Source organism: Dendropsophus ebraccatus, chromosome 9 (genome assembly GCF_027789765.1).
Source record: "Dendropsophus ebraccatus isolate aDenEbr1 chromosome 9, aDenEbr1.pat, whole genome shotgun sequence".
Lineage (NCBI taxonomy): Eukaryota > Metazoa > Chordata > Amphibia > Anura > Hylidae > Dendropsophus > Dendropsophus ebraccatus.
Window position 1 is genome coordinate 13,598,332 of NC_091462.1, and position 14,833 is coordinate 13,613,164.

Consider the following 14,833-nt stretch of genomic DNA (forward strand, 5'->3'; position numbering starts at 1 on the left):
CACATAATCTCCTCTCACAGGGAGGTACCAAGAGGGGGTGCTGAGGTGTGTACCGAGAGGGGGTGCTGAAGTGTGCAAGATGAAGTGCTGCAGCAGCTGAGGTGCGCGGAGGGTGAGGTGCCGCTGCAGCCAATGTGTGTCTGCATATCATTATGCAGTGGATTTCTTACTTCGTAATTTGCAAAATGGGATAAAAAGCTCAATTTGTGATTCTTTATTTTTCAGACCTGAAGAAGACGCTGGCCGTTCTCCTGGATAACATACTGCAGCGAATCGGGAAGTTGGAGTCTAAAGTGGACACATTGGTTGTGAACGGTACCGGATCCAATTCTACCAATGTTACCACTACCGCTATACCTAGCATTGCTGCAGGGGAAAAAGTCAATGTTGCAGGTAGGTGCAGCGTTGTGTGTGTATATAACTCTTACTTATTGTGGGCCTGAGAGAATGTGCCCCCCTATTAGCAGGATGGGTGATCAGTGGTGGTGCTGACTATATAGTGGGGGGCCTCTTGTACACGCCAGCCATGGGGCGGCCCCTTTGCCTGAGGCGCCCTATGAAAGCTTTGTTGTTCATCTCACAATAGATCTCGGTATTCTTCATATTTAGACATTTTCCTTCCTTGTTCCTCAAGGTGTCTTCAGTGTCTGTGCAGAAATGTGAGGGTTACAGATCAGCCTCATAGCTCTAACATTAGGGGAAATCCCATAATCCCCAGGATATCATGCTCTTCCTTTTATCCTGTTTCATGTATCAATACCTTGGGTTATGGAGAAAATCCCGGAGGCGCCCGCCTTCCTCCTGTAATGCCGGCGCTGCACTTTACGTGATTGACGGATCACTCTGATAATCTGACGCCTTTCCATCACCTGTGCCGGATTATATCACGCCTCCGGTCTCCCTGGGAGATAAGCGTCTCCAGATCTGCCGAGATCCCTTCCCTTCGCTCTGTGCTGATCTGTATGGGAACATTGATGAGGATGTAGGAGAAGGGAGGGTTTAGGCCGCCTTGTCTATGACCGGCAGGTGATGGCCTCTGGATTGTAGAAACATGGAGTAAGCTGTAGTAGACTCCTTGCTTCTGTAGCCTGGTAAGTGTGTACACCAGTAATGCAACTACAACTCATAGTGTGCACTTAGGAATGCTGGGGGTTGTAGGTTTGCAACAGCTATGGAGCTGCAGGATGAGGATCACTGCCATACATCAACCCCTGGCAGCTGAGCACAGTTCCACCGTACGCATGGACGCATCACTGGGCTGAGTGTGCATGTGACTTAACCCCTTAAGGGTGAAGCCACTTTTCGTTTTTGCATTTTAGTTTTTTTCCTCCTTGTGTTTAAAAGGCCATAGCACTTGCATTTTTCCACCTAGAAACCCACATGGGCCCTTATTTTTTGCCTCACTCATTGTACTTTGCAATGACAGGCTGAATTTTTCCATTAAGTACACTGCAAAACCAGGAAAAAATTCAAAGTGTGGTAAAATTGACCAAAAAAACGCATTTCTTTATTTGGGGGGTATTTGTTTGTACGCCATTCGCCCTGGGGTAAAACTGACTTCTTCTGCATGTTCCTCAAGTCGTTACGATTAAAACGATATATAACATGTATAACTTATCTTTTATTTGATGGCCGGTAAAAAATTCAAACCATTGTTAACAAATATATGTTCCTTAAAATGGCTCCATTCCCAGGCTTATAGCGCTTTTATCTTTTAGTCTATGGGGCTGTGTGAGGTGTCATTTTTTTGCGCCATGATGTTTACTTTCTATCGGCACCTTGATTGCACATATGACTTTTTGATCGCTTTTCATAAATTTTTTTCTGGTTTGGTTGAGGCGACCAAAAATGCGCAATTTTGCACTTTGGGATTTTTTTGCGCTTACGCCTTTTACCGTGCAAGATCAGGAATGTCATTAATAGTTCAGGCGATTACGCACGTGGCGATAGCAAACATGTTTATTTATTTACTTTTATTAAAAACATGGGAAAAGGGGGGATTCTGACTTTTATTAGGGTAGGGGGCTTTTTACTTATAATCACTTTTTTTTTTTTTTTTTTTTACACTTATACTAGAAGTCCCCCAGGGAGGCTTCTAGTATAAGTGCATTGATCTCTCATTGAGAGCTTTGCTGTATAGTAATACAGCAAAGATCAATGAGATCGGCACTCAGATACTTTCGGCTGCTGCAGCCGAAAGCATCAGACTGCCTAGCCGGGATCAGCGCCATTTTGGCGAAGACCCTGGCCGGCACAAGTAACGGAGATCACTCCTCCGGGACAACGTCCTGGAGGAGCGATCTCCACCACTAGACACCAGGGATAAGCTGCGTCCGGTAATCAGATGCAGCTGTCATCTTTGACATCTGCATCTGATTACTGTATTAGCGGGCACGGCGATCAGACCGTGCCCGCTAATACCCGCGGTCCCGGGCTACAAGCTGCACCCGGGACCGCGGCAGTTCAGAGCAGGGTCGCCGCACGGCCCCGCTCTGAACTCCTCTTGCGGACGCATGATGTACCGTTACGTCATGCGTCCGTAAGAGGTTAAAGGAGAAGTCAGGCAAAAATTTTTATTAAAGTATTGTATTGCCCCCCAAAAGTTACACAAATCACCAATATACACTTATTACGGGAAATGCTTAAAAAGTGTTTTTTTTTCCCTGCACTTACTACTGCATCAAGGCTTCACTTCCTGGATAAAATGGTGATAGCACGACCCGACTCCCAGAGCTGTGCGGGCTATCCAGGAAGCGACATTGCCATGCTATCCAGGAAGCGACATTGCCATGCTATCCAGGAAGCGACATTGCCATGCTATCCAGGAAGTGACATTGCCATGCTATCCAGGAAGCGACATTGCCATGCTATCCAGGAAGTGACATTGCCATGCTATCCAGGAAGTGACATTGCCATTCTATCCAGGAAGTGACATTGCCATGCTATCCAGGAAGCGACATTGCCATGCTATCCAGGAAGTGACATTGCCATGCTATCCAGGAAGTGACATTGCCATGCTATCCAGGAAGTGACATTGCCATTCTATCCAGGAAGCGACATTGCCATGCTATCCAGGAAGCGACATTGCCATGCTATCCAGGAAGCGACATTGCCATTCTATCCAGGAAGTGACATTGCCATTCTATCCAGGAAGTGACATTGCCATTCTATCCAGGAAGCGACATTGCCATGCTATCCAGGAAGCGACATTGCCATGCTATCCAGGAAGCGACATTGCCATGCTCTCCAGGAAGCGACATTGCCATGCTCTCCAGGAAGCGACATTGCCATGCTCTCCAGGAAGCGACATTGCCATGCTCTCCAGGAAGCGACATTGCCATGCTCTCCAGGAAGCGACATTGCCATGCTCTCCAGGAAGCGACATTGCCATGCTCTCCAGGAAGCGACATTGCCATGCTCTCCAGGAAGCGACATTGCCATGCTCTCCAGGAAGCGACATTGCCATGCTCTCCAGGAAGCGACATTGCCATGCTCTCCAGGAAGCGACATTGCCATGCTCTCCAGGAAGTGAAGTCTTGATGCAGTAGTAAGTGCCGGGTGGAAAAAAAAACACTTTATAACCATTTCCCGTAATAGGTGTATATTGGGGATTTGTATAACTTTTGGGGGGCAATACAATACCTTTAATACAATTTTTGCTGGACTTCTCCCTTTAACTATTAGAGTAAATAAAGCTGCTGCCAGACACCTATAGTGGAGACTTGGCTCTAGGGAAAACAAAGGGAGTTTTGTAGAAATTCTTCATGGCAGATCCTTCTCTTCCTCACCCTTGTGTATGATAAGGTATCCAAACAGGAGAACAGGGGGCTGGTCCCACTAACATCAGAGTTCTGACAACTTCTGTCTAATATGTAAGGTTTTAAGGTTGTGCATGAAAAGGGTTAAAGAAGTCCGGCCAAAATTAATTTTTGATATGTTGTTACTTATGAAAAGTTATACAAATTTCTAATGTACATTAATTATGGGAAATGCACATATAGAGCTATTTCCCTTAATTTAGTAGATCAGGAAGTGTTAGAAATATCTCTGAAGAAGTGACGTCACGACCCAGGGTGTAATTCCTATGGAGTGTCCAGCAGGGGGCGCTCTCTATATAGAAGTCTATGGGACTTTATTGTTTCTATGGGTTTCTATGTAATGTAATGTAATGTAGTGTACAGTGCTTTATTGAATGAATACATCTATGGAATACTTTGGGGAGCAAGTGTCCTTGCTCCCCAAAGTATTGCATAAATGTATTCATTCAATACACAGTAAGCCCGCCGATCCGCCGCATTCCCGCCGATCCGCCACACGCTGATCCGCCGCATTCCCGCCGATCCGGACCATATACATTGAACTACAGCTCCCATCATCTGCTTATAGTATGAACAGGTGATGGGAGCTGTAGCTGGGTAATGGATATGACATGCCGCCGGGCGCAGGGGGGAGCCGCTCAGTACACAGGAGCGCTCCCCCCTCCTCCTCCTCCTTCCGTGATAACTTCCGCCTATACCAATGCTGACTCCCTGCCTGGCCGCCGCTCTCCGCTCTCATATACCGGCTCCCGGCATCAGCGCGGACACCAGGATGCATCGGGAGCCGGTATGTATGGGGGGGAGAGCGGAGAGCGGCGGCCAGGCAGGGAGTCAGCATTGGTATAGGCGGAAGTTATCACGGAAGGAGGAGGAGGAGGGGGGAGCGCTCCTGTGTACTGAGCGGCTCCCCCCTGCGCCCGGCGGCATGTCATATCCATTACCCAGCTACAGCTCCCATCACCTGTTCATACTATAAGCAGATGATGGGAGCTGTAGTTCAATGTATATGGTCCGGATCGGCGGGAATGCGGCGGATCAGCGTGTGGCGGATCGGCGGAAATTCGGCGGAAATGCGGCGGATCGGCGGGCTTACTGTGTATTGAATGTATTGAATGAATACATTTATGTAATACTTTGGGGAGCAAGGACACTTGCTCCCCAAAGTATTCCATAGATGTATTCATTCAATAAAGCACTGTACACTACATTACATTACATTACATAGAAACCCATAGAAACAATAAAGTCCCATAGACTTCTATATAGAGAGCGCCCCCTGCTGGACACTCCATAGGAATTACACCCTGGGTCGTGACGTCACTTCAGAGATATTTCTAACACTTCCTGATACACTAAATTAAGGGAAATAGCTCTATATGTGCATTTCCCATAATTAATGTACATTAGAAATTTGTATAACTTTTCATAAGTAACAACATATCAAAAATTAATTTTGGCCGGACTTCTCCTTTAAGCAGCAACCAGCGCATTCTGGCTGCGTCTTATCTCTTAGAGAACAGCGGGATGGGGCGGTGATTTTCCCATCACGCCTGACCTCGGTCACCACCAACATCTGTTAGTGGGAAGTCAGGAGTACCCTATACACCTCATGCCGATGGCTGAACCCACTACAAGCAGCAGGTACAGCTGTCTAAAGTATAATGTGTATGGGGACCTCATACATCTATAATGAACGTGCTCCCGCCACCAGCTGCTCACTATATCATATAAATAAGAATGCCATGAACCCTGGTCTGACTTGCTCTTGGTAGTGTGTGAGGATCTTATGACTCTGCTCCCAGTTGCAGCTATGAATCATGTCTTTGTGTGCTATATATTGATGACTTTGTGTGAGTGACAGAGCATGCCCACTACAGCTGTACAAAAAATTTGATCAAGGGGGTGTGTTTCCCCGAAACATGTAGGCCTACGTTTTTATCTTTTGTAACTTTTTATATGCCTCATAATAAAGACAACAAAACTTTTTTTGGACGCTGTGGATCTTCTCCTCCTTCTTACTATTATTACCGGGTGCGGCCCGCTACTACTCCACTTGCTCCTGCCTGAACGTCCACCATCACACAACAAACCACCTATGGTGAGCTGAGTTTTTTCTTTGTTCACAAAAAATTTGTCTGACCTCCAAATCTGGTGCAACTTTGAAATCTGGATAAAAAAGACGAGAAATGGTCACATGACCTATGACCTAAACCATCTGAGCAAAAAACTCCACCACTTGTCCCAGTCTCAAACCTGTGGCTGTAGTGGGCATGCTCCTGCCATTACATAGGCTGTATATGAAGAAAACAGAAGTGATATGAGACTTTCTCCTCTGTCTTCCCCCTATTTGTGTGGTCTGTATCCGTCTTCTCCATGTCGGAGTTCTCGGTTTGATCTCCCGGTGTCACCAGGTATTTGGATAGCAGTAAAGCATTTCCTCCCCCCCTTGTCTCTCGGCCTCAGTGAACATGTACAGAAGATCTGTACAGCAGCGAGATGAAAGGAGCGTATTCCTGCAGGTAGCTCACACAAGGGACCCTGAAATGTAAGAATGTTGGAATCCCACCAAGGGTCCCGCCAGCGGCATTACTCCCCTCCGCCGAGCCCTCTATCTGCCCGGCTCATCTTACCTGTATTCACCAGCACTTGGCACAGGTTAAGCTCCGGGATTGTGTATCTGTCAGTGGTTTGTTGAGAACAAATGGACTGTTGCAAAGACTTATAACGTACGGGGATAATCTCTTATCAATGTTCTTATTATGTCGCCTAATTTTTTGTGTGTATCGAGCAATGATAATCTGCAGTGTGAGAATGGGAGCCGGGTCTGAGCAGACACTTACTGACAAAGAGTATGTGCCGGGTACTGTCATTACCGATAGGCTGACTCTATAACATAACTAATTCGGCATTATACTCCAGAGCTGCACTCACTATTCTGCTGGTGAGGTCGCCGTGTACATACATTACTGATTACTAGGGAGCAGTATTATAGTAGTTATGAGCTGGAGAGAATGGAACCGCTGCACATCCCATCTATGGCTGATACTAATGCCGCTAGGCCTATATTAAAAATCAACACCAGAGTGTCTGTATATGAATTGATCAAGCCATATTGCCCAGTGTACCACCGCGCAGGTCCTCTGGTCCACACGGGTCCCTACGCAAACTCCTCACCGTGTCGGTCAGCGACCGCCAACCCCGCAAAGCGTGCACATGCAGGGAAGGGAGGCCATGGAACGGCCCTGCAACCCCAATGTCACAGGACCAGACCCAAAAAGCCCCCCCCAAAAAGCCCGTCCCATGGCCCCCGTTCCCTGGCTGTGCACGCCTGCGGGGTTGGTGGCCACTGACTGGCACGGTGTGGACTTAGTGTAGGGACCCATGTGTATCAGATACCGGCACGAGGTACATGGGGCAGTATGGCTTGATCAATTCATACACAAAATTCTGATGTGTTTTTTATTTAGCCAAGCGGCACTAGTATCAGCCATAGGTGTGAGGTGCAGCACTCTGTTTCTTCCCTGAACCGCATTATAGTAGTTATATTCCTGTATATAGGGGCAGTATTATAGTAGTTATATTCCTGTATATAGGGGGAAGTATTATAGTAGTTATATTCCTGTATATAGAAGCAGTATTATAGTAGTTATATCCCTGTATATAGGAGCAGTATTATAGTAGTTATATCCCTGTATATAGGAGCAGTATTATAGTAGTTATATCCCTGTATATAGGAGGCAGTATTATAGTAGTTATAATATTATCCATACTGGGCAGCAATCTTGTAGTTGATGCTGCCGTTCACACTAGATATCACACATGTAATCCGGCTTGTGTTGGCTATATTGTTTGTATTCCCCTTTGTTCTGGCAGCCACCTCTTGGCTCTTCTCCCCCTCTCCCTTTGGATATAACCATCCATGCTATGCTCATCCCTATATCATTGCTTATAGATGAGATGGCTGTCCGCCACAACCAGCTTACACTTTCCCATGGATGGTTGGTCATGATGGCTGACAACAACCATGTGTCAGCAATGTGTGTAGAGCGGTTGTCACTTCACATCCCCCATGTCTAATAGGAAAGTGCATTGACAGCGGATGGTCAGCAATGCAGAAAGTGCTGGCTGATGTGGACTGAATGAGAAATCTCAGCACAGGCCCACCAGGTGGGTTGTAAAGGGTTAAATGTATGATCAGAGACCGTGGCTTTTAACATGCGGCCGCCTCACGGGTCACAGCCAGGATAGCTGTATAGTCAGTGCATTGTGCAATGTCCTCGTGTATCCGTATGATTTTGTTTATAGCTGTGAACATCTCCGGCTATATATAAATGTGTGAATGTGCGCGCCGGGGCGAGTCTGTGCCTGCTGCTGCAGATGGGGTGGATAAAATACGGGCGAGATGGTGCTCTCAGAAGGGCAGACATGCGGTGGGTGTATCAAAAGAGCAGCCGCACAATAAAACCATTGTCCCGCTCCGGATAACGCTCTGCGTCTGAACCCCCGGGGCAGGTAATGACTGCGTTTGATCAGATCTCCGGGGATTAGTCATGTGAATTAAAGCCTGGTTAACAGGACTGATTTCTGTAACATAGAAACCGTATGATCCCAAAGTACAGCCGCTAATATGTGGAACGACTATAAGGGGTCACTAAGTGAGGTGATTAGGAATGGGCCCTGTATTCTCACCAGATCCAGAGCTGCACTCTCTATTCTGCTGGTGGGGACACTGTGTACATACATTACATTACTGATCCTGAGTTACATCCTGTACTATACTCCAGAGCTGCACTCGCTATTCTGCTGGTGAGGTCACTGTGTACATACATTACATTACTAATCCTGAGTTATATCCTGTGTTATACTCCAGAGCTGCACTCACTATTCTGCCGTTAAATATTAACCTCTTCACTGCCCTAGACCACTAGGGATGTCAGAAATATCTTTTATCTCTGTAATATTGTGTTTTGCTTGCTTACCCTTTTGGTGTTTATGTTGGGGCGGCTCGGAGTTCCTTTGTAGACGTCTGTATAGACACAGGTTGCATTGTGGGGGATGACACTTGGTTTCCGGGGGTCACAATGGGCACCTTTATAGGCCCCTGTTTACCCCGGCTATGTTTGTACCTGGGTTACGTTGGTGGGCGCGCTCCTTTCCGTAGGATGGGATCAATAGATTGTGTGTTCTTCCTCGGGAACATCGCGGCCGGCAGGATGGAAAACATTTCTAAATGGACAGATAAGGAGCGGCAGCCCAGGAAAACATGGCAGCTGCTGGAGCAGACCCAAATACTTGGCAGCAGCAGCTTCCCTCCAGATACACAGAGAAGGATATGGGAGAAGCGATCACCGCTGCCAGACGCCCAGGAGGATGAATCCAGAGACTGTATCACTTACTGACACCTCCCCTATATGTCAGTAAGTAATGCTGCCGTGTGTGAGGCTCCCTGGGACACCTCTCCTATATGTCAGTAATGGCCCCCTGGGACACCTCTCCTATGTCAGTAAGTAATGGCCCCCAGGACACCATCTTTATATGTCAGTAATTGCCCCCTGGGACACCTTCTATATGTCAGTAATGGCCCCCTGGGACACCTGTATATGTCAGTAATGGCCCCCTGGGACACCTCTCCTGTATATGTCAGTAATGGCCCCCAGGGACACCTCCTGTATATGTCAGTAATGGCCCCCTGGGACACCTCTCCTGTATATATCAGTAATGGCCCCCTGGGACACCTCTCCTATATGTCAGTAATGGCCCCCTGGGACACCTCTCCTGTATATGTCAGTAATGGCCCCCTGGGACACCTCTCCTGTATATGTCAGTAATGGCCCCCTGGGACACCTCTCCTGTATATGTCAGTAATGGCCCCCTGGGACACCTCCTGTATATGTCAGTAATGGCTCCCTGGGGCACCTCTCCTATATGTCAGTAATGGCCCCCAGGGACACCTCTCCTATATGTCAGTAATGGCCCCCTGGGGCACCTCTCCTGTATATGTCAGTAATGGCCCCCTGGGACACTCCCCCTATATGTCAGTAATGGCTCCCTGGGGCACCTCTCCTATGTCAGTAATGGCCCCCTGGGACACCTCTCCTATATGTCAGTAATGGCCCCCTGGGACACTCCCCCCTATATGTCAGTAATGGCCCCCTGGGACACCTCTCCTGTATATGTCAGTAATGGCCCCCTGGGACACCTCTCCTGTATATGTCAGTAATGGCCCCCTGGGACACCTCCTGTATATGTCAGTAATGGCTCCCTGGGGCACCTCTCCTATATGTCAGTAATGGCTCCCTGGGGCACCTCTCCTATATGTCAGTAATGGCCCCCAGGGACACCTCTCCTATATGTCAGTAATGGCCCCCTGGGGCACCTCTCCTGTATATGTCAGTAATGGCCCCCTGGGACACTCCCCCTATATGTCAGTAATGGCTCCCTGGGGCACCTCTCCTATGTCAGTAATGGCCCCCTGGGACACCTCTCCTATATGTCAGTAATGGCCCCCTGGGACACTCCCCCCTATATGTCAGTAATGGCCCCCTGGGACACCTCTCCTGTATATGTCAGTAATGGCCCCCTGGGACACCTCTCCTGTATATGTCAGTAATGGCCCCCTGGGGCACCTCTCCTGTATATGTCAGTAATGGCCCCCTGGGACACCTCCTGTATATGTCAGTAATGGCTCCCTGGGGCACCTCTCCTATATGTCAGTAATGGCCCCCTGGGGCACCTCTCCTATATGTCAGTAATGGCCCCCTGGGGCACCTCTCCTATATGTCAGTAATGGCCCCCTGGGACACTCCCCCTATATGTCAGTAATGGCCCTCTGTGACACTCCCCCTATATGTCAGTAATGGCCCCCTGGGACACCTCTCCTGTATATGTCAGTAATGGCCCCCTGGGGCACCTCTCCTATATGTCAGTAATGGCCCCCTGGGGCACCTCTCCTATATGTCAGTAATGGCCCCCTGGGACACCTCTCCTATATGTCAGTAATGGCCCCCTGGGGCACCTCTCCTGTATATGTCAGTAATGGCCCCCTGGGGCACCTCTCCTGTATATGTCAGTAATGGCCCTCTGGGACACTCCCCCTATATGTCAGTAATGGCCCCCAGGGACACTCCCCCTATATGTCAGTAAGTAATGGCCCCCTGGGACACCTCTCCTATATGTCAGTAATGGCCCCCTGGGACACCTCTCCTATATGTCAGTAATGGCCCCCTGGGACACCTCTCCTATATGTCAGTAATGGCCCCCTGGGACACCTCTCCTATATGTCAGTAATGGCCCCCTGGGACACCTCTCCTATATGTCAGTAATGGCCCCCTGGGACACCTGTATATGTCTATCTTCCACCTTGTGCGGTCACTGATCCCAGAGCAGCAGCTGTGCCCCTCACCCCCCTCACCATCTCATGCCCGGCCCGGATCTGCAGCGGAAGCCTTAATCCCCTCAGTGGTATTTAATAGCAGATGTAGGATGTAACGCTGCTGCTGGTTGTGCCCTGACATAACCCGTCCTGGATCCGGCTCATACACAGGGGATGGGGGGTGACCGGGGTGCGAGCTGTGCGCCACATCACCCCCAAAATACTCTGATTCATTCATCACAGAAGATTAGATACCATGTAATCATTTACTATTAGAATAAGGGACACATTTACCACATCACTGAAATACTCTGTGCTGCTGGGGGACCTTGGTAACGCTATTTGTCACATTGTGGACGACCACTCATCACCTCTAGCCTCCAGGATTATTGACTCTTTAGTGCGTTGTTCCCCAACCCTGTAAAACTACGTCTCCCATCATCTGGAGAGCCACAGGTTGGGGAGTACTCTTCTTTGAAATACTCTGTACTGGCGATACCACCAGTGTATGTATATATATATATATGTGTGTGTGTGTATATATATATATATATATATATATATATATATATATATATATATATATATATATATATATATATATATATAATTATGCATGCATGCACAGGGTTTTTCATTCTTGATAACCATGTCTGTGCTATCTGTCTTGCTGTGGAAATCATTGGTTGACCGTTCTCTAGACTTTCTTTCCTGAAATACTCTGTGCTGCAGATGCTTAGTAGGCGCTCTTGTCCCATGAGACCCTATATCAGTGGACCTGTGGTACTAAGTAAACATGGGCTTTGCCCCCCCCCCCCCCATACATTCTCCCTCCTGGTGATATGGTTACTTTGCTGCTTCTTCTAGTAGCACGTGTAACCTGTAAGTTTTGTGACCTTTGACCCTGACAATTCCCGTTTTTCTCCCCGCAGATCTTCTTAATGGGGCCCAAGAGCAGTGTGAATTGCCTCCCATGGATGGCTACCCTCACTGTGAGGGGAAAGTAAAGGTACGTTTCATCATGTTGTCCGTTGTTTTGCTTTATTGCATTGTGGAAGAAACTTTTACCAGATACTAATCAGCTGGAGTATCTCCCACAATGCACCGGTCTGACACCAAATCTGTGCTCTCTCCGCAGTGGATGAAGGACATGTGGCGTTCTGACAATTGCTACTCCAGCTACGGCGTTGATGGCTCCACCTGCTCGTTCTTTATTTACCTCAGTGAGGTGAGTGCCCCTCAGCCTCTGCCACTGTATGTGGCGTCAGGGATTGTGGTGACGTTTCCTATCCTGGTGTGTGTCCATACATGGTCTCCATGACAACCCTGCACCAAAAAAAATCATCTCTTGGAGCTATTGAGATTACAGGCCCAAAGCCTGAGGCTGCACTTATACTGCGTAGTAGGAGAATTTTTAAACTCTTTGCGTTTTTACTTTATTTATGAGTGTATGTATAAAGCCCCTATGATTATTCCCATTGGGCACATAAGCCCCATATCCACCCAAAACCACATACAGCACAGTCGTGACCATAATGCCTAGAACCACCCAGACCTCACCCCCCCCCCCCCCCTTCACAGGATTGTTGGTAACTATGGCAGTTCTATATGTGTCCATGGTAACAGACTACAAACCATGTGTAGTCTGACTTTATACTTCTGGCTTCTTTCTAGCAAATGTCTTGGAAATGGATTGTTTTGCTTCAAGGGTTTATCCAGTGTGTATATATATTTGCTAAGTTGTTGGTAAACGTGTTATGCTTACCCCTTCTTGCTCCCCTGGTGTCCTGATGCGGCCTTGCTGGTGACCCATAACATTAGGCTGTTTTGTTTTTTTTTCTTTTTAATTTGCTTCCTTTTTCATATTAGATGCATTAGGACCATGATTCTCTATAGTAGATGTTTGGCTCAGGGTAACATGGAGCTATATGATAGATCTACTATAGAGGTTATCCAGGCTTAGAAAGCCATGTCCACTTTCTTCCAGAAATGGCTCCCCTCAGAGGTTGCATGCGGTATTGCAGCTTAGTTCCATTAAAATGAATCTAACTCTAATCTAATACCAGACACAACCTGGGGACGGGTGGCGTCGTTTTGGCAAGAAAATAACAGTGTTTTATAATCCTGGATAGTCTTTTTAACGCTTTCGTGTATGTTTCCTGCAGCCCTGAACTTGGATTCCGCCATGTGGAGATGGAGGCCGTGGGTGCCGCGTGTCCATTGTGAACCGGGTGTTTAGCTCCCTGGGAGAGAAAAAAAATTAGTGGGGAAATTAGATTTGGCCACAATATTTGTTCCTTTTTCCGGTCCATTAGTTAGCGGTGCTGACAGTGCGGCGCTGGCTCTACCCCGCCCAGCTCTTTTCATTGCCGGCTGCCGCTTTTACCGGAGCTTGTTAATTTGCCTGTTTTGGGTCTTTATAGCAAACAATAGGGAACTCGTGGCCTCCGCTTCCCCCCGCCCCTGCTGGTACATACAGCTGTGCCGCCGCCATCTTTAATTAACTACAAATGTTTGCTCATTGTTATGAGCCTTTTGCCTCCTCTCTGTGGTCGCCATCATAGCGATATTCCAGATGTGCGGCCTGTTTATATAGATGGGAGGTGATAATTTGACTGTAATCAGTCAGCGCTCAAAGTGAACGTGACCAACATTAACCCCGATATCGCCTTATATCCCAGGTTATGGCAGCTGAGATATGAGGTGTTGTTTGATAGGTGCTCTTACTGCTTTATAGGTTTATACTCTGCTTTATAGTATTGAAAGCTTCGTTATAAGCCGGTGCAGACATTTCGTTTCTTAGAGCTGCGATCATGTGGGTAAAGATTCCTACATGATATCCGGCGGGGGATGGAGGGAACATAGGAAGCAGATTGTCTTCCCTGCTGCTTGAAGATTCTACCAAGGACAAGGTGAAGAGACTTGCTGAGACGAGATGTGACTCTTGTGTCAGAACAGGAACAACAAAGCTGCTAAAAAAAAAAAAAATTGCAACTTTTGAAAAGTAAAAAGTAATTAGTCTCGATCTAACTCTAAACACTTAAAGGGGTTATCCAGGATTAGAAAGAAACACTGCTATTTTCTTGCAAAAACAGCACCACCCCTGTCCTTAGGTTGTGTGTGGTAATACAATTAAGCTCAATAATATAATAATTATTATTATAATATTTATTTGTATTGCGCCAACAGATTTCGCAGCGCGTTTTTTAAAAATATATAAGTACAATACAGGTTATATTTAAATTATACAATGATCCATTCACTTCAATCCAACCCACAGCCAAACTGGGGACTAGAAAGGCTCTGCTTCTGGGAGAAATCAGCCATTTAAAGGGGTCTCTCTTACAGATGGCTTGGAGTGATTTAAAAATAAAATAGAAGTAATACTCACCTACCATGCTACTGCTGCATTGAATCCCTAATGCTCTCGGCTACATTCAGGTTCCTATTGCCGTATCAGGACCTTCTCAGCCAAGGTTCGACACCACTGCTTTCAGGGATTGGCTGAGCAGGGCTGCCAGTAACCAGGTTGCAGTGGCAGCTGCAGGAAATTGGGGAAGATGAGTATCGACACTTTTTTTTTTTTAATCTTTCACCCCCTTCAGGCATTAGTGTAAAATATTTTTTAAAAAATTAATCCCCA

The 14,833-nt window shown here is 47.2% G+C and overlaps 1 protein-coding gene across 1 annotated transcript in view; it reads left to right on the forward strand.

The window, feature by feature from the left end:
* The window catches only part of MGAT5 (alpha-1,6-mannosylglycoprotein 6-beta-N-acetylglucosaminyltransferase), a 118,178-nt gene that overhangs the window by 20,188 nt on the left and 83,157 nt on the right, over nucleotides 1-14,833 (forward strand). The window contains exons 3-5 of the mRNA XM_069982605.1: nucleotides 226-393; nucleotides 12,123-12,199; nucleotides 12,329-12,418. Coding sequence (XP_069838706.1) covers nucleotides 226-393; nucleotides 12,123-12,199; nucleotides 12,329-12,418 — 335 coding nt within the window. The remainder of the gene's footprint in view (nucleotides 1-225; nucleotides 394-12,122; nucleotides 12,200-12,328; nucleotides 12,419-14,833) is intronic.